The sequence below is a fragment of the Notamacropus eugenii genome, chromosome 6 (genome assembly GCF_028372415.1).
Source record: "Notamacropus eugenii isolate mMacEug1 chromosome 6, mMacEug1.pri_v2, whole genome shotgun sequence".
Classification (NCBI taxonomy): domain Eukaryota; kingdom Metazoa; phylum Chordata; class Mammalia; order Diprotodontia; family Macropodidae; genus Notamacropus; species Notamacropus eugenii.
In genome coordinates, this window is record NC_092877.1 from 233,575,169 (window position 1) to 233,601,676 (window position 26,508).

At 36.4% G+C, this 26,508-nt stretch overlaps 1 protein-coding gene across 2 annotated transcripts in view; it reads right to left on the bottom strand.

The window, feature by feature from the left end:
* GPC6 (glypican 6) overlaps nucleotides 1–26,508 on the bottom strand; it is a 1,287,247-nt gene that overhangs the window by 113,931 nt on the left and 1,146,808 nt on the right. For both annotated transcript variants that reach the window (XM_072622120.1, XM_072622121.1), the window contains exon 6: nucleotides 6,697–6,840. In XM_072622120.1, coding sequence (XP_072478221.1) covers nucleotides 6,697–6,840 — 144 coding nt within the window. The remainder of the gene's footprint in view (nucleotides 1–6,696; nucleotides 6,841–26,508) is intronic.

Consider the following 26,508-nt stretch of genomic DNA (forward strand, 5'->3'; position numbering starts at 1 on the left):
ATTCAACATTAATAGACAGGCACTTTCTCTACTTCTCTCCCAAACCCTAATATAAACATCCCAGAGAAACCCCAAACTCCATGAAGTGAAATGTGATCAGATACTCTTATTTTTCTACCTGAAACGAGTACTAAGCACAGGGGTGAAAACTTAGTTTACTTTCATAATTCTATTTCAGATCCATAAGAAACAATAGACATTTTGCTTTCCATGTTTTAGAAGATAACAGTTCTCATGTTTATTATTTGGGGTTTATCTATGTACACCAGGAAGTATCTACATTTTTATGAGAATCTTGCACACAGACTGCACCCATCTAATGGCTGGCTTACTGGAAGAATGGTGTTGCATCTAGTGTAGACATAAAGCAAGTGACAAAATCATTTCGAAGTTTGCATTCACCCTCCTCTGTTTAAGAAGTGATTTTGGCTCCACGTTCTTATCCTTGGAACTAGGGTGAGAGATGGACTGAATTTATTCAACCAATAAATCTGCAAATACATCAAAAGACCGTGTGTATCAACTGCATATCCATGCAAAACACTACTGATAGAGCAGGAGGATGGGTGATTCAATGGTTAGAGATTCTAGAGCTCCCAAAGAGGTATTGGAACATTCATCATTATTCTGCAAGGACTGAATTATTCTTCAAGGTTATGAATTTGGTTAATTTCTCTAACCCTAAAATCTACCTTGGTGAACATCAACCCCTGTTGAAGCCACTGTCTTAATGCAACTCAGCCATCACAGAAACCATTCTTTTCTTCGAGCAACATCTCATGCTTTTGATCATTTTCTTCATGTTCCTGTTCCACCTTCAACTTGGAAAGGATATGAACAACTAAATTCACAATGAGATGATAATGACGGACAACAACTTAATGCATTAACCCTGTTGGAGGTGCCTGCACTTTAACAGAATATTGGCTTAACTTGATCAGTCTTTCTTCCTCACATGACATGACTGTATGAAATTAGTTTGTATGCCAATCTAATATAGGTCTCATGCATTTTTCAGTCCCAAAATGTTGGGCTGCTTCTGGGGCCTATGGTATTGTCCTTTAGTGTAGATCTTTTCCACGGTAGGCCTATAGCATGGTATGGTGTTAGCACTGTGAGACCATGTCCATATAGGAAAAAGAACTGGGAAGTCATCTGGTTAATTTGCTTAATGTATAAAGCCAAACTTAATAAGCAAATTGCTCCTCAAATATCTAGAGTCTCAACAATGTGTGTAGCAGAATTGAATGTTAAAAATATGGGTGATTTACTAGGATTTAAATAAAAAAGGATCATAGATGGAACTAAAAAAGAATAACTGATAGCACCAAAACATTACTTATCACCTCAAGCTGTTAATGCCCCCACTGGTTGCCCCCACCAGTTCCTAGCATTTAAAAGCTGAAAGTGGTCTGCTCTCAACACTAGTTGGGTATTCAATTGGCATAAGAGGGAGGAAAAAAAAGTCAATCAACTCAAATTCTAAAAGCCAAAGAGCTAGTTTCCCAGGCAGACTCCACAGTGAAACACCCAGTCAGAAGACTGGGTTAGAATTTTAATCATTTTCCCAGTGGCTCGGTTTTGTGCAAAGACTAAATTGAGAAACTCTGACATTAGAGAAGGATTTAAAAATGATCATGAGCCATAAATAAATAGCAGTCAAGGAGCAAAAAAAAAATCACTGAATTATTTGGATAGATGCAGCAATTAGTTCATTGTACAGGCAAATTAGAAAGGAAAAGTGGAGATGGACTTCTGAGAAACTGATGGCACAGACAAACAAAAATGAAGGTAGAGAATAAGAAGACCAGAGCTTACACTATGTTGCATTGTGTTCCAGATAGTCTTCTGGGAAGCAGGAGGAAAACAGATTTAAAGAAAAAAGAGAGGTTATTCTATATGTATTGCCATAGAACAAATAGTACGCTTACTTATGCAAACTGGAATTTTGGCCTAAATTTTCCCAAGTGAACAAGTAGCATGTTTGGAAATTTGGCACATTTTGAATACACTCTGGAGTCATACTATGAAGCTGAGATTAGCTTTGGTGGATTGTTTTTTCTAAATTTAAAAAATGTTTTCTGAATCACTTAAAGCTACAACTGATTTAACACAAAACACATCCCTAATGTCTGCTATTTAAAACATACTTTTGCCATGATGATGAATTGGCTGGGACCAAGTTAAAGCACTGGTTTGACTGCTTGTTTTCAGCACTCATACACCATGCTGATGTCTAATTTTCTGAAACCTATGGTTGCCTTTTCCAGAGTTTAACCCAGAAAGGTTGGAAGGTATATGTGCTAAACACTCAGAATCAAGCTGCTCTTTCATACTAACTGATTTCATCCTGTACATTGATAATTTTTTTTTAAAAAAATCACTTTTATATTAACATTATTAGATACCATTTGTGGATTAAAAGTTGAAGATATGAGGAAAATTCAGTTCTTGTTGAGTACAAATCAACCGTTCATTATTCAATTAAGTACTGATAATGGTCCGCTGTGACAGAGCAGCTACGGTGATTAGCAGCATTACTGAGCAAAAGACACCTGACAGTCAACTACTCCTTCATCAGATTAGATGGAAGTGGTATCAGTCCCATCAGTGCATTAGGACATTTGGTAGAATTAAGTGATGACATTTTGTGATGAGTTGATTTTCTATCTACAGCTAAAGTTACATAACTGTAATCAGAAAAGAATAGGTAATAAAACGAACCTCGTTGAAGTCTTCCTGATGACTAATAACTATCTAAACTCATTCTCTATCCTGGAACCTGGGCTAAAAAACAAACATCTGGAACAGATGAATGAGTTTGTCCCCTTTAAGAAAGCAAACTTAAAAATTCATCTTTTTGATACATTAAAGGGGCAAAATGATAATATTGATGTTATTTTTGCATTTTAAGGCTTATTTTCTATTTTTGCAGTACTCATCACTTATCTTGGGCAGAGGGAGGGACTTGTTTAGAAACAAAACCTATCAGTATCAGTCCACGTAATAATAATAATGCTGATATAATTTATATGATTAAATTACCTTTCCATTAATTAAAATCCCCATACCAATGATCACATTAGAAACCAGAGTCATTACTTCAAATATTATTAAAAACAACTCTCCAAAACATTTGTGGGATAGTCATTTGCATTTTTAAAGTAAACCTAGTTTGACTATTAGAATATTCATTTTTAAACTATCTTTTGAAATGGGTTAAATATGTAGAATGACACATATGTCTTTAGACATGGCCAATGCAGAAATTTGTTTTGTTTGACTATGACATTTGTTGTAAGGTTTTTTTCCCCCCAGGAGAGGGCTAAGTGGGTAGGAGAGAATATTTGTCAAATGAAAAGAAACTAGTGAAAAAACAATCTCTCTTGCATAGCCAATCAAAAAAGCTAAGCATTTAAAAAATGATACTTCTTCTAAAAAAGACATACTGCTTGGAAGTAGTTAAAACATCTTTTATGAGAGTAGAGTGCCTACAAAGTGGTCTAACACAAACTTTGTTCATGCCATAGTCAAATGAACTGTAGTGCAGTATAATCATAGAACCATAAAATGAAGCTGGATAGAGCCTTTGAGACGTTCTAGTCCAACCCCTTTGTTTTACAAATCATTCCCCTTCACCGATACGTGTCTTGATCCATTTCGAATGTAGTATGGCTATAAAATGGAGGGGATGGTTCTCCTAGATTCTGACGTAACATCATCCTTTCACGTGGGTTATATTAGATGTGACTTTAGTCAAAATGATAGGTGTGAGTAGGAAATAATATGGAATTAATCTTTCTTTTATTGCTTGATGCACATAATTTTTGGTAGGGGTGAAGGCGGTAAAACCTCATCGGAAGCTCCCTCCTTTTGAGACCAGTATCTTTTTCTGATGAAGATAGTAGATACAGGCAGGCCAGCTGGAGTTGGGGCCAAGCAAGGAAGCAAGGTGGCATTATGTGACTTCCAAGTATGCCTAAATGCTGAGATTAGTGGAACCATTGCTCTACCTTCCCATCACGTATGTAAAGCCATAAAGGGAAGAGGATTAGGATAGAGGCAGGTGTTGCACATATCTGACGTCTGCTCAGAGTCTACCTCCACAAGAGCAAACTGTTTATATTCTCTTTGATGTAGGTATTTTGTGGCTTTCCAAGAGCCTCAGGGAACTGATGATTCTCCCTTCCAGGTTGTTTTATGAATGGCTGAGAATTACAATGGCTAATCCTTATAGTTTAATGAAGTTAACAAACTTTGAATCAATAGTTTTAAAAAAAACCCTCATACTTTGAGTCTTACAACTGAACTGCCTAAGGTATTTAAAGTATTATACCCAGCTTTTATTTTGGGATTATGAAAAGGTTCAAATACAAGTCTAACACTTTTTAGTTGTATGACTCTAAGCCTCATTTTCCTCAGGTATAAAATGTTGATAAAAATATTTATATTACCCATGCCATTGGTTGTTGGCAGGAAAGAGTATTACATGAATATAACATTAACATTATCACTAATAATTATTAAAAATAATTAAAAATAAATACACTTAGTGAAAAATTTTCATCAGCAGAATTATGTTCTAATGTTTACTTTGAAATGCATTCAGAGATAGTTGTTCAAAAATATGTCTTTTAGGTACATGAAAAAGTCCATACTGGATGCACATGGTAGGTAGGAAAGGTAATTTAAAGTCCTTTTTGTGTTATTTCTAGTGATTTGAAAATCTTAGTTTTTTGATTTTTATTATTATTGCTAAAAAATCTGGTGGACTGGTATTTGCAAAGAGTCACATTTCAAGTATCATACTTCCAATGTAACATGGACACTCAAAACATCACTGGTCTGATGTTACATAGCCATTAACTTGCATAGGTATTACTTGTTACTAGATTGTAAGATCTCTGAGGACAGACGTGTCCTTTTTCCTCTTTTCCTACCTAATGCCTAGCATGGGCCATGAATATTATAGACATATGATAATGTTGCCTTGAAATAAATTGGTTTTGGAAATATAATTTGTCATGGTCTATTGTATTTTTTGATTGAGAATAGTTAGCTTCTTACGTTTTCCTCTATTTTAATTCTATAATAGAGATGAAAATATCTCTGCTTTCCTTCCTTCAAATGGGAAAAATTAACTTGTTTTTACAATTCTGATTTGTTCCTTAAATTTATTTCATTTTCATCAGCAACATACACTCAATGAATACATGCCAATTTCATTAATTTAATTTTATGAACATTCGAAAAACCTGATTTGCCTTTATAGACTAGGTGGGGAGCTAACAAAAAAGAAAGAAGTCAGAGACTGAGAGCAAGTTCTTTATTTATGTTTTCAAAATCAAAGTGTAGACATACCCACACAAGCCGGGTAGAATAAACAATTGGACTTTGTCATTTTGGAAACAATTGGTCCTTGATTACTTTTTTAAATGACAGGTTAGACTGAATTCAAATCTATTCTCAAAAGCACTTCATACCAACATAGCTAATCTTAGCTATTCACCTGAATTGGAGGGCTGAGACAATTTCCTAGTTAGTTAATTACAAAAAATCTACTGCTGTTGAAAACTTGTTATTTTACGTGCTCAATAATCAAGGTGGAATCCACCAGATAATTTACCAAGTAATTGCTTGACTTGCCAATTGCCTCTGGCTGCGGCGGCAAAGCCTTTCTGCTGTTGTTAGACCTCCATAGAAAGAAATACTGAGAGGTCTGTTTGTATCAGAAGAAAACGCAATCAATTTAATCTCAATACTTTCACCATATAGAGGGATATTAACTAAAATGCTGAAATAATTCATAACAGGTGTGTAATAAAGGAGTATTCATATTAAGAAGTACTCTATTTCTGTTTCTAAATTAATTCAGATGTTGTTCAAATGCTTTATGATCTTGTTTTCATATGTTAGCTTTCCATCAAGATAATTGTCGAAACAGTATTAATAATGGTAAAAATTAAATAAATGCTATTTATAACACTGTAGACAGGAGAAGTAATTTGGAAGCATTACCTTGAAATGATGGGTTTTTTATTTTAATTTTTTATTGAAACATTTTATTTTTAGTTGAATTAAAAATAGTTTTTTCCCTGATCTGTGTATGGGTAGACAGCATTTATGATTGAGGTTTGTTGAAACTTGTACTCATGTATTAAAAGACACCATGAGATAAGGGTCTATTTGCAAAGGACTTTAACTATCTGAAGATATAGGAAAAAATTCCCCACAATACTGGGTAGAAATATTGTTTAGGGGGTCTATTCAAGGGTCTTTTACATTTGAAAATTTAATGGAAGCAAAAGTTATAATGAAGTTTCACTGTATCATAATTGAATAAATAACCATTTGAAAAGAAGAACATAAGCAAATGAATAAGAAATGTGCTATTTTAATTATATCTTTTGAAGAATGGGTAGCTTAATCTCCAAATTAATATTTCAGAAGAGCTATGATGTAGAAAATTTGGTCACTGAATGGGTGGATTGATAGGCATACATTTTCTTGAATTATCTAATTTGCCACCTAAAAAATGATCTCATTACTTTTCAAAATTCTTATTAAAAGCAAGGCTAAGTCTAATCGTTAAGCAAGATAAGATGTAAGAACGACGTGACTTTCACAGCCAACTTTTCTGAAATCACATGATACCTTTCAAAGATTCACGATGTCCATCAGCCCACTTTCACTTACCAGCCTATCCAAACTTGTGCCAGCCGCTGTTGTTGGTCTTTCTTCAGGATTGTACGGTCTAAAGCGGGTATTAAAATTTTCAGGAGCTGAACGAGATGACCTCAGAGCAGGAGCAGGCTTGGGCTGGCCACATCCCTGAAAGACCTGAAAGAAACATTGGAAAATCAACACATAGCCAAAAATTGACCACAGAATATCATCTTTAGAAGTTCTCATTTCTGGATTTGCTGAATTCAGATGTGGTGACCATCAATTGCTCAGCAGGGTAGTAATGGCACAGGCATTCTTTGTTTCCCCAGTAGTCATTAGTCCTGACCTTCTCAAAGTTATTACACAACTTCCAGGATATTGGGTATAGGGTGATCATGAAAGGAGACCTAATGGAGACCTTTCATTTTGTTTTGAATGAACACAATGGCTCCTGGTACATGACCACCAAAAGGATCTGTGATTTCTGGCATATCTTGCTTAGAAACTCCTTCCACTGACCCATTCCAGGGTACTCACCAGAAGCTTTCAGGGGAGGTGCCTGAGGCACACAAGTAGTTAAGTGATTTGTCCAGGATCACAGCTAGTTAGAGATGGGAGCTGAACGAAGTTTTCCTAATTCCAGACCCAATGACCTTATTTGTTATGCCAGACTGCCTCTGCTATGGTTCATGAATGTGAAAGCCTTATTTTGGGGCTGGTTTCAATCAAGGCAAAATAGGAAAGCAGCCATTATTATTTTGTGATGTATAATCTTGACATTGGGAATCAGAAGATAATAATTCCCATGGAAATATGGACATTACCATTCTTGGATATATTCTGAGGAGGTTTAATTTTATGTCAGAGGATTTAGGGCTAGAAAGGACTTTAGAGACCACATTGTCCAGTCTCCATAGGATCAAAGTCTTAGGGATGAAAGCTATCTTTAAAATCATCTAGTCCAACCCCTTCATTTTTACAGTTTAGATAAGATCATAATTTACAAATAAAAGGATTAAACCCAGGTCCCCTGTCTCCAGACTCAGAGGTATTTTTCCTTGTACCAAGAAGCCTTCCCTACTTCTACACAGGAGATGAATCTTTTCCTATATATTTTCCTATAAACTTTTCAAGATGATTTATGGGAGTCAATTCATAACTTACATTTATAATTTAAAATAACCTCTTCTAATTTTTCATCTGATACTCTACAATTTGCCTCAAAAATGTATTTCATGAAAGCAAATGATATGATTTTACTGAAGTGCCTAGGGAGCTGTAGTCTTCTTGAGGGTCATGCTTGGTGATAAATCTGCTCTTGTGGCTCAATTTTGTTTTGCTCTGTAATAATAATAATTCCTATTTTGCTGTCTTTAAGAGGCCAGTGTTCTGCTGAGCATAAGCACTCTGTCTTGACATTCCTTGAGACTGGTTTAACACAATATTGATTATTCTTCCCTCATACTGTTTCTAAAGTTGATTGGTATAAACTAGTGTGGTAAAGATAGTGGGTTCTATTCCCACTAGTGCCTAAATCATTTCCCAGTGGCAAGGTAGGTGCTGATGGAAAGCATTAATATTTTTCAGGCCCCCAGGGTACCATTAAGTATATGATATCAGATTGCTACCAGAATGACAACTGACATTTTTGTACAAAGCATTAGCCTGAACAATCTAATTGGCCTTTCCAGGAGTTCACTAAATCAGACCATAAATTAAGCTCCTAAAGGAGTTAACATACTTTCCTCAAGTATGCTTTGGGAAAAATCTGGATCACAGAGTTATCATGATGTCAAAAGAACACGAAATGCCCTGCAAGAATATTAGTATTCTCATAAAGAGGCTTTGTCATAATATAGAATATTACCATTTATTTTGACTTTCTTCTTTGTTTCTCTTAAGTATAACCCTAGAAATGGAGAGTCCATTCTGATAGTAAAGTAGTCTTTCTCAATTTATAGGTAGTATTCATAATTTATTTTTAGTTATTTAGGAATTTAGTGATAGTTAGCTGTGTGGTGCAGTGGATAGAGCATCAGTCTTGGAGTCAGCAGGACATGAGTTCAAATCTGACCAGATACTTACTAGATGTGAGACCTTGGGCACCCTGTTTGCCTCAGTTTCCTTATCTGTAAAATAAGTTGGAGAAGGAAATGGAAAACCACTACAGTATCTTTACAAAGAGAAAACCTCAAATGGGGTCACAGAGAATCAAACATGACTGAAACTACTCAACAACAACAAAAAATAGTTAGCTGGGTAGAAAGTGGTAGAAAGCAAACCTTGGAATCAAGGAGACATGAATTTGAATCCTGCCTCAGATACTCCCTAGTGGTGTGACCCAAGGCAAGCCATTTAACTTCTCTTTCCCTCAGTTTCTTCATCTGTAAAATGAAGATAATATCAGCTCCTGCTTCATAGGGTTGTTGTGAGGATCAAATTATCTTTAAAATGCCAATCCTTCAAATATTTTAAGACCACAATCGTTATCGACTGCCTGGGGAAATAGGTTTGCTTTTTGTTTCCCCCATTAGATTGTGAGCTTCTTGAGAGCAGGGACTGTCTTACTTTTTTATTTGTACCCCCAGTCTTTGAGCAGAAGTACCCACTTCTGCTTCCATCATTTAACTTTACCTTCTATTAGGAAAGGATATCTTAAGTGTAAGGAAGGGAGTAGATCAAGGGAGAGCCCATCATTAGCTCTGTACCTCAGTTATTCCTTTGAAAAATGAACACAATGCCTATTGCTTACTTTCCTTTAAAGGCAAGGTGAGAGGCATAATAAGACAATTTAGAAAAGCATTTGGACCTTCCACTGAAGAAAGCTATAGGCATAAGAGAATTATGATACTTGTCACCTAACCTGCCTCATAAGGCTTGTTGATTTCCGAAAGAGATCCATCTGTCTCACTAGTCCTCTATCACATGAGGATTACCAAGATAGTGTCTATAAAGTGTGTTGCCATTCTGAGATTAAAGGAGACACCATTAAAGTAGAAGTGTTAAGTGACAATATTATAGTTTTAGAAGGTGCGTGGTGATGGGGAACTGGCTTTTTAATACAGGCACTCTTGTCTTCTACTTTCTAATTATGATTCTTTTATTTCCCTTTCCCTACAGAATTATTACAATATTCTTCACACATTTTGCTTACAATCAACTCAGAAAGTCTTTGTTTTTTTCTTTACTGAGATATACAAAGTATGTGCCTTTGTCTTCTTTATCTCTCTAGTTGTCTTTCTAGTCGGATTAGTTACGCTTTCACAGAAGTCATTACTGGCATCTTGAACAGTCTTGACTACAGATAAATTCTCTTTTTAGTCCTGAATGGTTCTTTTTTATCTTATCACTTTCTACCTAGTGGGTTCTTATTCTGGTGGGAAAGATGATGCTATCACCAGTACATCATTTAGGAAACAAAAAAATTGAACTCTGAGCTTTTATCTTAGACTGAGGAGACTTTTAAATTCTGTCCAGTCAGTGTTAAAGCTCTCTGGGAGTCAACTGCCTTCTTTTATCTATTGGATGTTTAAGAGGTCTCTCAAAAGGTTACTGAATCAGCTATTTTTCAGATGGCCATTTGGCTCAATATTTATCATCTATGTCCCTTGGGATTCTATGACAATGTCTCCTTGTGGTTCTCTTTCTACTGAGTCTGTGACCCATCAATCAATCAATAAGTATTGAAGCACCTACTATGTGCCAGTCACTGTACTAGGATTAAAAAAAAATCAGTTCTGCTAAGGGCTTCCAGTCTATAGGGGAGAAAACATTTACACACTTAAGTATCAATATAATATATATGAAATAAATACAAGGTAATTTAGATAGGGGAAGGTACTAGCATCTTAAAGTCCTTTTAAAAAATTAAATTTTATTGTTATCACTTGTTTTAGTTATTTAAGTCATTTTTCACTTGTGTTCAACTCTCTATGACCCCCATTTGGGGTTTTCTTGGCAGAGATACTAGAGTGGTTTGCTTTTTCCTTCTCCAGCTCATTTTACAGATAAAGAACTGAATGACTTGCCTAGTGTCACCTAGTAAGTGTCTGGAGGCTGGATTTGAATTCATAAAGAGGAGTCTTCCTGAATCCAGACCTGGCATTCTATCCATTGCACCACCTAGTTGCTATTGCTCTTGTGTTTTTTTTTTTTTTTTACAAACTTCAAATTTCTCCCAAAATTTCTCCCCCCCTTTTTAAATGAACCATCTCATATAACAAAGATTTTTTTCTTTCTCTTTTTTTCCCCACTTAATAGTATATTTTTCTAGTTTCAGGTAAAGATAGTTTTCAACATTCACTTGTATAAGATTTTTGAGTTTCAAATTTTTCTCTGCCCTTTCCGTCCTTCCTCCCTCCCCAAGACAGCAAGCAATCTGATATAGATTATACATGTACAATCATATTAATCGTATTTCCATACTAGTCATGTTGTGAAAGAAGAATCAGAACAAAAGGGAAAAAACATGAGAAAGAAAAAACACAAAGAAGTGAAAATAGCATGCTTTGATCTGTACTCAGACTCCACTGTTTTTTCTCCGGCTGTGGAAAGAATTTTCCATTGTGAGTCTTTGTAATTGTCTTAGATTATTGCTGTGAAGAGCTAAGTCATAGTTGATTATTGCCCAACGTATGTGGCTGTTACTATGTCCAATGTTCTCCTGGTTCTGCTCACTTCACTCAGCATCAATTCATTAAGTCTTCCAGGTTTTTCTGAAATTTGCCAGCTCATCATTTCTTATAGCACAATAGATTCTGTTACATTCACATATCACTACATATTCAGCCATTCCCCAATTGGTGGGCATCCCCTCCATTTCCAATTCTTCACTACCACTAAAAGAGCTGCTATGAATATTTTTTGTACATATGAGTCCTTTCCCCTTTTTTTATGATCTCTTTGGGTTACAGATCTAGTAGTGGTATTGCTGGATCAAAGGGTATGTACAATTTATTGCCATTTGGGCATAATAACAAAGATTTTTTTTTTTAAAGGAAAAGAGAAAAAAAACAGGAAGAAAAGCAAAATGAAACAAAACATTGAAAATGCCTGAAAACATATGTAAATGTTCCACACTTGTGGAGCTTAGGTCTCTGTACAGGAAGCGGGGCTGGGTACCTATATTCTCATATCTCTTCTTTGTAATTCTGCAACATTCACTTGTTTTGTAGCTGTTGTCCTTTCCATTTGCATTGTAGTCTTCATATATATTATTTTCTTGACTCTGCTTAATTCACTCTGCATCAGTTCATGGAGATCTTTCCATGCCTCTATGCATTAATCATATTTGTTTTTTATCACAAGACAGTAATATTCCATTTCATTCAGATACCACAATTTGTTCAGCCATTCCGCAACGGAAAGGCATCTACTTTGTTTCCATTTCTTTGCTATCACAAGAAGTGTTGCTCTAAATACTTTTGTGGAGATTGGGGATGTTCTTCCCATTGTCTTCCTAGGGGTGTATGCCTACTAGTGGAATCTCTGGGTCTGCATAGTTCCAAATTACTTTCCAAAATGGCTGTACTGATTCAAACAAGAAAGTTCTAATCTATCTTGGCATCTTTGCCACACTGTCTTCACCTTCATGCCCTCCATTTCCCAGGTGAACTGGCTGTGTATTCCCCTGTGTTCATCATGTTGCTTTTGTCTATGTGCCTATGTGTATCTATGTGCTCATGCTGTGTTCCCATAAGTGAAATAAATTCATACCCCCCAACTATCTTCGTTGAAATTTCTCCTGGTCTCATTCAACTCATCTTTCAGACACTTTCTCCACTAAGTTGTCTGGTTGAAATGAGAGCTGGGATTGTTTCATTCTGTATGTTTGTAATCTCATTGCCTCACTTAGTATATTATATGTGGCAGGCAATTAGCAAGAGTTTACTGATTGAGCTATCCAGTTGACAGTGATTTCTCCTAATTTCTCATAGTGCTTTGCCTGAACTTTTCCTTCCACTCAGCATAGTCTTCCTTTAGGACAACTTGTTTATGTGAGTCTTATTTTTTTAAATTTGATTTCAAATTCTTTCTGGGTAGAGTCTGCGTCTTGTGTATCTGTGTATCCCTAGCACCTTGTACACTGCCTTGTGTAGAATACACACATATTGAATTCAATATTCCAAAGTAAAGTCTATCATGAGACCACTGTATGTATTATTATTAATTTAATCATTTTGACTGAAGATGGGGAGTCGCTAATGTTTGTGAGAGGCTGCATTGTAGAGGAAAAAGAGTTAATGAAAGAGGGACCCAAAGAGCTGAGTTTTGTTTACTTCCTATTACTAGCTGTGTGGCCTTAAGCAAGTCACTGCACCTTTCTAGCTCTCATTTTCATCATCCGTGAGATAGGGATGCCATCTGCTTTATCTGCCTTACAGGGTTGATGCCAGGATAATAACATTGACAATAACAACTGAGGTTTATATAGTGCTCACAAAAACCTAGCTAGGTACTAGGTAATCAATTGCCTATACAGATTACATATGTGAATGAACTAGAGGAAAACTATAAGTTATGTATAAAGTATTCTTAATATATTGTTTGAATTGAGTAATGATTAAATGAACTTAAAATGAGCTGGAGCAGAAAATGGCAAACCACTCCAGTATTGTAGGGGTAAGGGCAACTAACAGGTTTTTAGTTAGAAAAGCAGAATTGGTTAAGGAGTATAGTTAAAACCTTAGGACTTTAAAAATCCCTCTATTATTTCCCAAATCCGCTTATCTCACCCAACTAAAGCCAAGCCAAGCAAGCAATTTTGTTAGAATAATGATCAAGGCAGCAATTATGTTTCCTTTGTGATCAAATTCCCTTGGCTCTAAGAGCTGCCCAGCAAAAGTGATAAACATGTCAAGGACAGACACACAGAATGGTTTTTTGTTGTTCAGTCACATCCGACTCTTTGTGACTCCATTTGGAGTTTTCTTGGCAAAGATACTGGAGTGGATTGTCATGTCCTTCTCCAGCTCATTTTACAAAGAGGAAATTGAGACAAATATGGTTAAGTGAATTGTCCAGGGTCACACAGCTAGTATGTATCTGAGGCTGGCTTTGAACTCAGGTGTTTTAGACTCTAGACCTGGCATTCTATCCACTATTTCAACTAGCAACCCTTAAGGGGCTAGGTAATGGAATCAAAGGATTGATTTGATCATAGATTCCCCGTAGGTTCATATCTTGGCTCTTAGCTGTGTGACTGGGGTTAAGTCATTTACCTTCTCTGGAGCTCAGTTTCCATATCTGAAAAGGAGGGGGCTAAACTGGATGACCTCTGAAGATCAAAAAATGACCCTAAATAGAAATCTCCAATTACATGACAGGTGAGGTAGAAAGTGTAAGCTGTTGTTACCAGAGTGACAATTTGGGCTAGCCAAAGATAAAAGCCTACTGTAGTATCTCTGTTCTCACTAAAAGAGCTAATTGATAATGATAGGTATTAGTGACTGGTTTTTAGCTTAATTTTTCAAGGACTATAGTATATATTATATAATACGGTGTGTTTTTGTCCTTCGTTGTTGAAGAAGACCATGCCCTCAGAGAAATAATGACATGACTTGCACTTGACTTTGTTTTGAGTGAGGGAGGGCTGTGCAGGTCACCAGCCTCACTTCTCCTCCAGAGCCATCTGAATCCAGTGACCCATTCCTCAGGATGACTGGAGATGACCCAGGATGAGGCAATTGGGGTTAAGTGACTTGCTCAAGGTCATACAGGTAGTGAGTGTCAAGTGTCTGAGCTGAGATTTGAACTCAGGTCGTCCTGACTCTGACCACTGCACCACCTAGCTGCCCCTAAGGATAAAATGATGTAATGACTGAATGGCCTTGAAAACTTTTAGGCACCATTTAAATGCTAACAATTATTGTGATATTTTACCACAGAGGTGATGACTATTCAGAGAAGGCAGCATGGAATGAGCAGTGAATTTAGCACCAGAATATTGGGATTCATTCGAATTGTGGTTTTTACCACAGGTATGACCATATGCCAGTCATTTTTGACCTCAGTTTTCCTTATATGTAAAATTAAGGGCTTGGAGTAGATGACCTCTAAGAGTTCTTCTATATCTAAAAATCTTACAATCCTAAGTAGGAAAATGCCTACATTTACTTCGCAAATCAACCAATATATTTTTTCAGTGGTTTTAGCACCTCACTTCATCGAAGTCAATAAAATTGAAAAGTTCTGTTATGAGCTACTTAAGATTTAGGTGATAAGCTGAGAAAGATGGTGGTGGCTGGGATGCAGGTCTGTAATCCCTATTGCCAGAGATGCTATGGCTGGTGGATCACTTGAGTTTGGGAATTCTGAGTTGCAGTGAGGTAAACTTTAGATCAGGTGTCCATACTAAATCTGACACCAAGATGCTGAATCCCCAGGACCAAAAGAGTGGTGGTCACAAGGCTGCCTAAGGAGGGGTGACCTATCCAGTTTGGAAACTGAGCAGGTCAACACTCCCATGCCAATCAATATTGTGATTAAGTGTGTGAGTGGCCAATGCATTTCCAGTCTGGACAAGATAGGGAGATCCAGTCTCAAAAAAAGGCAACATTTTCAAGATTCATTTTTAAAATGGTTCAGGTTCATACTAGCAATCAGCTAATGGTATCCTAAGAAAAATTTTCTGATTAGAGTACTGAAGCATTTTAAAAGGATCATCTCATCTTAGTTTGTATCTGCCTCTCTCTGTTAACTCCACCAAGTTCATACTAGGCATTTCATTCTTTCACTTCTGATTATTTGAATTGGCGATTTTCCACAAGGCTTGGTCTTGGGAAAGTGACTTCAGAATTTTATCCATCTGTCCCAGGAATTGGCCTCTCTGCCCCACTCCCTCCTTTCCCATAATGAAATAGATGCAGAGATGTTTGATTCATGCTTTTTGATCCTTAAGGTTTGATTACAATGGCCTCTTGGCCAGGATTCTTGGCAAAGTCATTTGAAGGCCCCTGTGAGTTCAAAATTTTGCTGAGAGGATTCTGACCTAAACTATATATAGTCAAGTCATCAGCTCTTGCTTTGGCTTCTTTTCATTGACTTTAATTCTGGAAAGCCAGCTACTACGTCAGTTTTGAGGTTTCTAAAATTTATGCCTAATGCCTACACAAACCTGGTTCCAGGGTATCTGTAAGATCCTTAGCATATTTCCTGCATTCTTCACTTCAATAAAAATAGATTCTTTCCATTTCCTGGAGAAAATAATTCTTCCTTGAAGGTTTCTGCTTTCCTCAGTTACTAGAGTGCATTGACATTTCCTCCCAAGTGGTGGGTAGAGAACACTTACATTTAACTGTACCAGCTTTACTTTGGGAGTTGCAGAAGGAGAAGACACCTCAGCTCTGAAGCTAATTAAAACATATTTTCCCCTGATCTTTGATTAGTAGATTTTTCAACAATGAAATGGACTTACAGTACTCTAAAGGCCACATGAGTTCCAAGAATCATAGACTTAAAGATGGAGGACCCAGAAAGATCAAGTAATTTGCCCATGTCAGCCAGTCAATAAGTATTTATTAAGCACCTACTGAATGCTAGGCATGGTGCTAACTGTTGGGGATAGAAAGTCTCTGGCCTAGAGAATCTCACCGATTTTTAGTTTTCTATAGGCTTGGCTCACTGACTACCTCCTACACCACATGAAGCCTTTTTTTTTTTAACTCTCAGCTGCTACTGTCTCTTTTGCAAATATTGTACTTATTTTGTATGCATCTAGATATGCACATATTGTCTCCCAGCTCTTTGAGAGACATTGCCTCATATTTCACTGAAAAATGGAGGTCATTCACCAAGAGCTACCTCTTCTCCCTTCCTCCTTATCTCACCTTACTCAGACACCTTCTGCAACTCTAGCCTCCTTCACCCTGTGTCACATGAAGTAGTGGCTTTTCTCCTTGCCCAGGTCAATGACTTGACAGGTACAAGTGATCCTATTACATTCTGCTTAAGAAACACTTGCTGCTTGACTTTTGATTTTATATCTTTGGCACCTAGTTCAATGCTTGGCACTTAGTAGGATCTAAATAAATGCTTGTTGATTGACTGATACATTCAGGAATTTGGAAAGATGACTCCATGTAGAAGGTATGATCTTTAAAGAATCACAAGTTCAGAGCAGAATGGGGTTCACTATGATTATTTTAAGTACTTCATTTCATGCTTATTTTCTGCTTATGGATTGATTCAAATGAATTTAAAATTCTTTAAAATTGTCATAATTTACCCGAAAACTAAACTCATTTGAGTGATAAACTCCAAAGGAAGGCTACAGGGAAAGTCCTTTAAAGTTGGAAATTTTCAATTTGGTTCATTTCGGTGCAACAGACTTTTTTTTTAAACACCTATAATATTTACTAGATATTGGGGATAAAATGACAAAGATGAAGTAGTCTCTGACCTTGAAAAGCATACATTTTACTGAGGGGGTGGGGAGCGGTGTGAAGTATTAGACAAGTAAAGACCATTTGAGGATAATAATTAGAAAAAAAAGACTTCAAGTAGCATCTTAGCTGACCTTTGAAGGAAGTTAAATATTCAAAGCAGCAAAGATGAGGAGAAAGTGCATTTTAGTCATGGGGGATTGGGGATATTTTGTGTACAGAACATGAGATGGACTGCAATGTCCAGGGAACTAGAAGGTAGACTATTTTGACTGAATCAGAGGAAAAAGTCCAGAAAGGTAGGCCATGAATAGATTATGCAGGGTTTTAAATTCGAAGCTAAGTAATTTGTACTTGTACCTAGGGGCAATAGGGACCCACTAAAGATTATATGCCAATTAAGGAAAGTTGTTTTGGCACCTATGTGGATTATGGATGGTTTAGAAAGAAAAGAGAGAGGAATCAGGGAGACCACTTAGAAAGCTATTGGAATATTATGGGAGAGAGGAAATGAAGCCCGGACTTAGACTTTGTCATTAAAAGAAAAAAAATTGGATACATTTCTAGAAATAAATGTTTCTTGACCATTCTTTTGGCTCTTTTACAACAAAACCATTACAACAAAGCCTGGAATTCTGTAACTGAAAATTTGAAGTTTAAATATTTGTGATCTTATACAAGAAGGGAGTAGAAAAAATCCTTTTGCAGAAGCTAACAAAAAAGAGAAATGAAATACAGAAAATTCTTGCAAATGTTTGGCCATCTTTCCAGTTATCTGATCAAATGGTGTAAATGATTAGCTGAGGAGAATATGAATTTTTGGATTTGAATGAACCAAAGAAAAAGTTCTCACAGTCGAAGTACTTAACTTTTTTTCTTTTCTTTTAAATTTGCAGAAAAAATAGAATAAAAATCAATTGAAGTATTATGTTTATTCTTTCATTCATGTACGTGTGTATGTATGTATGTATGTATGTATGTATGTATGTATGTACGTATTTATTTATTTGATGGCAACAAAGTAAGGTGGGTTGGTCCATCAATATTGGAACCTCTCAGATGCCACTTTCAATGGAAAAGCAATGCATTCAGTGCACTGCTTTCAGGGGTAATATCAACACTGCAGTTAACACATGGAGTTTACTATTCCTTCTTGGTCATAGCTTTCTGACGGTTATGTTCAAAATACCTTTAAACATTGTTTTGGCATCTCATGCCACATAGGGTGTCCTCTTTGTTGTTGTTTTTTTTCCTTCTCATTCTATACTAGGTCAGAGGATAGGGTTTAAGTAAGGGAGGTATGTGAGAAACAACTCCAGTGTCCCTTCCAATAGTAGACACTAGTCAGAGACATAAGCAATGTTACATTGGGTAGGATGCAGACCAACATTAACCTGACTGGCAGAATTGCTTCTATCATGTCAAATAATTGGATGCAGCTCTTTGAGAGACGCTGAAGTTCTATACTAAGGCCTTAGCTAGCCAAAGAATTTGTTGGAGGTGAGGTAGAACAAACAGTTCTTATTAGCAACCATACATATCAGTTTTCATTTAAATTTCAGCTATTGATTACAAGACTTTTTTTTCTTGAGCACTGGAATTCCATTCAACTTCCTGTTTTCCTATTTTGAAGCCATTTCCATAAATCAAAGGGGAAACTTTCCCTGCTGAAGAGAAAGTATCTCTTGTTGAAAAAACCCAAAGGCTAATCTAGATCATCTCTTAGCCTTTTTCTATTTTATTTTATTTTATTTTTTGTAACATGGACCATTTGGCAATTTGATGAAGCCTAAGGACCACTTCTCAGAATAATGTTTTTAAATGCATAAAATAAAACAGGATTACAAAGGAAGCCAATTATATTGAAATAGTTATCAAAATATTTTTATATTAATTAAGCTTAAGCACCCCTGATCTAAATGTTGTGCCAGGAAACCTGTATATTTAGACAAGGAAGAATGCTATACAGTCTGTTTTGGGAATTTTAGGTCCTCGGATTTTTGTTTCTGTAGTATGTCTAAGAAATGAAGCTCAGTAACTGTCTGGATAAAATTAAGCACCTGAAAGCCATCATACTTTTCTGTAATAGGCTCTTCCCTTGTCTGTAATAAGCATTAATTGAATGGGTAGTTTCAGTTGGAATTTAATAAGTCTTTGTCCTTAATTTAGATTATATCTGACAAACCAATCTTTCCCTGGATTAGCCTTGAAATTATTCCTAATATAGTTAAATTATATTTAGTGAGATAAGCTTCATCTTCCTGATAGAAGAGGAAGGAACTCATGAACAGGTCTCAAATATCCAGGCTTTCAAAAATCACAGCCTCAGAATTGAGAGTTCTGATTTATTGCTTTTGAAAAGGATTTCAACTCCTTCAAAAATCCTCACAAGCCATCAAAATATTGAACTCCTCTGACCTGGGTGGGTAATGGAGATTAGGGAATAAAGACAGCAGTTCTTCAACTGGGAAGATCAATATGAAGACAAAGAGGGCTGCGTGGGTGTGGTTGAAATGACTGCTTCATGGTAACAGATAAAGGATTGATGCTTCTTCTAAATGATGCTACATTCCAGGCAGTGATCTATCCACATTGCATCCCTCTGAAGGGTGGCTAATATCAGCCATGAAGCAGATATCTGTAGGGTTTATAAAGCACTGGGAGATTTTCAATTAAAAATAGTAAAAGTCGTTTTAAAAAAGGCTAGCTAGGTGGCACAGTGGACAGAGCAACAACTGTGAAGTCAGGAGGTCATAAATTCAAACCTGGCCTGTGTAACCCTGGGCAAGTCACTTAAACCCAATTGCCTAAAAAATATGATACAATTAAAATTAAACAGGAGTTCTCATAGAATTCTAGTACCAGAAACCTCTTCAGATGCCACTTCATCGATCTCCGTCATTTCCACCTGAGACTTTAGGAGAGGAGGTGCTTTGCCCAAAGTCACACACAGATTTAGTTTCAGAAATAAGATTAAGACCCAGGTCTTGGGGCTATAACTCTAGTACTACATCACTAATTATGATAATATTTTTTATATGTACATATTATATCATTAATATTGATATTTTTATGTATATTATGTTTTTAAGGTTTAAAAGACACTTTTTAAAAATTCTAATTTTTCATTTATTTTTAGTTTTCAACATTCATTTTCACAAGATTTTGAATTCCAAATTTTCTCCCCATCTCTCCTCTCTGCTCACCCCAAGACAGCATGCATTCTGATTACTTCTTCCCACAATCTGCCTTCCCTTCTATCACACTCCTCCCTTCTCTTATCCCCACCCCCTCTATTTTCTTGGAGAACAAGGTAGATTTCTATACCCCACTGCCTGTATATCTTATTTCATAGTTGCATGAAAAACGATTTTTAACATTTATTTTTAAAACTTTGAGTTCCAAATTCTCTCCTTTTCTCCTTCTCCACCCATCCCTATCGAGAAGGAAAGCAATTCAATATATGTTATACATGTGTAGTTATGCAAAAGATGTCCATAAAAGTCATGTTGTGGAAGACTAACTATATTTCCCTCCATCCTATCCTGCCCCCCCATTTATTCTATTCTCTCTTTTGACCCCATCCCTCCTCAAAAGTATTAACTTCTAATTATACTCTCCTCCCATTTGCTCTCCCTTTTATCATGCCCAACCCATGCTTTTCCTCTTCTCCCCTACTTTTCTGTAATGTAAGACAGAGTTTCATAGCAAATGAAATATGCATGTTATTCCCTCCTTAAGCCAAATGTGATGAGAGTAAGATTCACTTTTTCCCTCTCCCTTCCCCTCTTTTCCCTTGCATTGAAAAATAATTTTCTTGCCTCATTTATGTGAGAGATAATTTGCCCTATTCTAATTTTCCCTTTTTCTCCCAATAGATTCCTCCCTCACCCATTAATTTTATTTTTTTTAGATATCATCCCTTCCTATTCAACTCACCCTGTGCCCTCTGTCTATATGTAATACTCCCTCCAACTACCCTAGTACTAAGGAAAGTCTCAAGATGATAAATATCATCATTCCCATGTAGGAATGTAAACAGTTCAACTTTAGTAAGTCCCTTATGATTTCTTTTTCCTGTTTACCTTTTCATGCTTCTCTTGATTCTTCTGTTTGAAAATCATATTTTCTATTCAGCTCTGGTCTTTTCATCAAGAATGCTTGAATGTCCTCTATTTCATTGAATAACCATTTTTCCCCTGAAGTATAATACTCAGTTTTGCTGGGTAAGTGATTCTTGGTTTTAATCCTAGTTCCCTTGACTTCTGAAATATCATATTCCAAGCCCTTCAGTCCCTGAATGTAGAAGCTGTGAGACCTTGTGTTATCCTGATTGTATTTCAACAATATTCAAATTGTTTCTTTCTTGCTGCTTGCAATATTTTCTCCTTGACCTGGGAACTCTGGAATTTGGCTATGATATTTCTAGGAGTTTTCCTTTTGAGATCTCTTTCAGGAGGTGATAGGTAGATTCTTTCTTCTGGTTCCAGAATATTGGGGTAGTTTTCCTTGATAATTTCATGAAATATGATGTCTAAGCTGTTTTTTTGATCATGGATTTCAGGTAGTTCCATAATTTTTAAATTGTCTCTCTATTTTCCAGGTTGGCTATTTTTCCAAAGAGATATTTTACATTGCCTGCTATTTTTTTCATTCCTTTGGTTTTGTTTTATAATTTCTTGATTTTCATAAAGTCATTATCTTCCATCTGCTCTATTCTAATCTTTAAGGAGTTATTTTCTTCAGTGAGCTTTTGGACCTCCTTTTACATCTGGCCAATTCTGCTTTTAAAAGCATTCTTCTCCTCATTGGCTTTTTGGATCTCTTTTGTCACTTGGATTAGTCTATTTTTTACAGTGTTATTTTCTTCAGTATTTTTTTGGGTCTCCTTTAGCAAGGAGATTTTTCATGATTTTCTTGTATCACTCTCATTTCTCTTCCCAATTTTTGCTCTACTTTTCTTACTTGATTTTCAAAATCCTTTTTGAGCTTTTCCATGTCCTGAGACCAATTCATATTTTTCTTGGAGGCTTTGGATGGAGGAGCTTTGACTTAGTTGAATTCTGTTTGCATGTTTTGGTTTTCCTTGTCACCAAAGTAAGATTCTATAGTCTGATTCTTTTTTTTGGTTTTTGCTCATTTTTCAAGCCATTTACTTGACTGTTGAGCTCTTTGTAGTTCTCTACTTCCAGTGTGTGTGTGGGGGGGTATACTATCAGTCACTCTATTCCCCCCACAATCTCTGGGCCTAGAGCTTCAGAAACAGTGGCTGCAGCTGCCCCTGCTGCTACTGTGGTTGAGGCATTCCTCCACCCCTTTCCTCCTCTGCTGCCCTGGGGCTCCACTCTCTCACACTGGTCCCACAGGCTTTTTCCACTAACCTTCCAATTTGTCCTCAGCATTTTGGGGTCCTGAAGTCTGGAAACTGCCACAAGTGTGAGAGATTCAGTCTCCCCAAAGCCTGCTCAGGTCCTGTCTGTGCCAGCACAGCAGCCCATGCTGGACAGCTCCCTGCCCCCTTACATGGAGCTATAGACACTTTCTTGGCTGTCTTAGGCTAGAGATTTGTTTCACTCCATCATTCTGTGGTGCTGCAGCTCCAGAATTTGTTTAAATCCATTTTTTACAGGTATTTAACTGGACTTGGGGGCAGTGCTCTAGAAAGTATGTGCTGTTACTCTACCATCTTGGCTCTGCCCTCCTAAAAGATTCTTTATATACATTATCTTATCTGATCCTTATAATAACCTTTGGATACTACATGCAACATGGATACTATAAATGCTTTGGTTTAGTTCTAGACCTGCATTTAATTTTATAGGGAACTCCCAAAGAGAAACCTTCTTTTACCAAAGTAATTTGCCTTCTTTGCAAACTCATAGTCTTAGATAGTTGCCTGGGGAGTCATGAGGTTAAATGACTTGTCTGGAATAACATAAGCCCGGCTTCCCAACTTCTCAGACTTCTCTCCATATCCCACGCCATGTTACCTCACAAGTACACTGACTCTTATTTTACAGATCAGGAAACAGTCTCAGAGAGGTTAACCTGACTTAAATCACATAGTAAGCAGCAGAATGGGGATTAGAACATGGGTCTAATTCCAAATCCATTGCTGTGTCTGTGGTACTGTGCTGCCTCAAGTTAACGAACTGCTCTTCAACTTGGGGGAGAAAGTGTTTAAATTCATGTCTAAGTTCTACACAGAGAGAAGAAAAACCTTGAACCTTGAATTAATGTCAGGGGTATTATGATGAACTTCAAATACCATGAATTGACTAGAGGATGTAGAAAAATGGGCTAGGTAATTATTACATTTTCACATTGTCCTTTTGAGTCACTTCAGCATTATTATAACTTATAATCAGGGGTTTTCAGGGGAAGAAAATGGACCTGGAACTTGAATTTAGAATGTTGCTACCTGTTAACACATCTGACAGAAGTTCAGTGGAGGACAAGGTGAGTTTTGGTGGCTAAAATGAGGTCTTTCAATTATCTAGAAGTGACCTGTCTTCTCTGAACAATCACAGCACTTTGTCTTACCTTTTTTATTGAATTTTCAAATTCTACCAGGTGTCAGAGTCATTCATATACATGTCCCCATTTCCCTCATTAGACTACATACTTTGTGATAAGAGAAATACATTAATCTTCCTTGTGTTTCCCTTATGTTGCCTAGGTCAATTTCTTTCTGCATACTGGATGCTCAGTAAATATTTTAGGAATGAATGAATGAATAAATAAATAAATAAATATACCTGTACATTTCATTTATTCGTGTAATCAGTGAGGAGCTGGAGCTGATTTAGCTGTCCATTTCATTTAATACAGTGGCAACTCTCTCTTTTTGTTTTTCTCTGTCCCTGTCTCCCTCTTTCTTTCTTGGTGTGTATATGTGTTTTTTTTAATACTAGGCAAGGACAGAGATACATAGGATCTGAGATCTGAAACTGCAGAGTTTGGGAAATACTAAGTGAATGCCTTCAGCTAACACATCAGAAAGATGTGAGGGGAAGACTGTAACCTTTTGTAAAGAAATAATGAAACTCTGGAACTATTTGGATATCATCTACGTTTATTCAATGTAGGTGGGGCATTATAATTTGCTGTTTTTCCAGAATGAAGTTTGAGGAGTTATTTTATTTGCAACTTTTTCAATAAAATGATGAAATGTCCACATTCTAAGGAAGTACTAGAATCACAGTTTCCAATGAGAAACTTAAATCACACCCTGGATCCAAAGCCACCATAATCTGTAAACTCTACAATTCCCAGAATGCCTCTACCATCCCTAATTATTAAAGAGCTTCTGGCTTCATCTAATGCTTGACTAATAGAAGTTAATGATGTTGTACTGAAATCTGAAAGTCAGACTACCCCAAATTTGTTGAGGATATTTATCGATCCTGAGTAAGAATTCCATTAAGTCAAAAGGAAGATAGGAAGGAAGACAGACAGACCATATTTAGCTACAAAATAAAATTTTGATTTTAGTTAATAAGTAGCGTCAAGTGCACAGCTAATATAGATTAAATTGAAATATTTCCAAAATTAAAGAACATTTACAACATTTATATAGAATGTTTCTGTGATTTAAATCAAACATTTTTTCTCAAGATAGAAAGTTTTTATCTTATCAAATGAGTGGAAAGTTCGCAATGAGGATCAGTTACGACATTCGGTAAGGAGGTAAACTCTCATGCTTACTTCTTTAAAAATTATACTCTGTGATTATATAGGATGGAAATGAAGAAAAATAATAAAATTCTGAATTATTGGTTTCTGCAGAATATCAAAATATAAAAGTCAGGATCACAGCCCTTAGAACAAGAAAAAAAATCACAACCTGCTGAATTTTGAATTTGAACAAGAGGGTTTCTTTCATCTGAAATTTTAGTATTTTGCTTTTGTATCCCCATCATTTAGCACAGTGCTTGGCATAAAGTAAAAGCTTAAAATTTTTTTGTTGATTGACTATTTCATTTCTGGATTAACAGCTAGTAAGAAATAAGGCTGATAGATCTCAGTATACCAGAGGCAAGATGACCTAATATACAGTAAGAATGGGCAGGTTTTTCTCTGTGGAGCTAAGTAGAGGCTATTTAAGCTGCAGTTACATGTGTTTCACTTAATAGACAGCTCTCTATTTTATTCCAAGAGTTGCCAAGAAAATAAATTCTCAGATTCCACCCAGAAAAAAAAGAGCAGTTCTTAAGAGAAGTCTTTTCTTCCTATTCCTATGGGAAAACGACACCCTCCCTCCTAATACTATTACCTAGAAAAAGATTGCTGGTGTTTTTAACAGCTCACGTAATGAAAAGAATATTTGACTGGGAGTGGAGACATCATAGGGTCATAGATTTAGAATTATGAGTCCTTAAAGGTTATCTGGTTCTACTTCTTCCTTTGAGGAAAAAAGATGTCTTGAAGATTTTGGTTAAAGGCCTAGCATTGCCACTTTAAAAAAAAACAACTGCGTGAATTGGGGAAAGTAACAACTTTTCTTCATCTGCAAAATGAAGGGGTTGAATTGTATGAGGTCCCTTCCAGCCCTTAGATGCTATCATCCTACTATGTCCTTCCACTTTTCCAAGATGATTCTAGACCTACTTGAGTTTAACCTTTCTAAAAACCTGGAGAAAGATTAGGAAGGGATGTTATGGACTGTTTCTTCTTTGTCAACCTCTATGTTCCATCAACCTCTCCCTCCCACTCTTGCCCCCAATGAATAAACCAGGTTAAACTTTGAGTTTGGTCTTAGGAATACAGACGTGCAACTTTGCACCTGTGTTCCAATGTCTAAGATTCTTTGAAGAAGGCTAAATACTTTTCATTCCAAAATGAAGGAGAAAGACTAAAATTTTGTTGTGAAAGGGTATTAGTTAACATAAATACTTGACAAAATAACTCATTCTATATTTTGAAACTAGGAATATGGTAGAGCTTTAGTGGGGGAAGAAGAATTGCAACTAACATAAAAAGGGGTACTGAAAATGAAAGCTGGGGACACTTCATAGACTTTACAAATTCTCTACACTTGGCCTGACTTATCTTCAATTGGGTGGAGACAAATAGGACCTGTGCCCTGCCTGAGTTGTTTTTACTTCTTCTCTCATTTAGCTGCCAACTTTGGGCACTCCTGCTTCATATTGTGTATTTAGAGGTTTGGTTTGGTTTAGTTTAGTTTTATATGGCTGACTTTGTATAAAGAAGCCTTGTTCCCACAAGTTCTACTCAATGAGGTACATCTATGGGCACAACCTGAACCTTAGCGGGGATGCTTAATTATTCACATTTAACATGACGCATCCCTGCCTGGATCTCCCAGCTGAAGGCATAATTAGAAGTTACTGGAGAGAGAAATAGGGTAAGCATGTAGAGACATTTCTGATACAAAAAAAACCCCTCAACTCTGCCAAACTCCTCACAACTGTGAGCCATTAGTCAACACGCTTTGGCT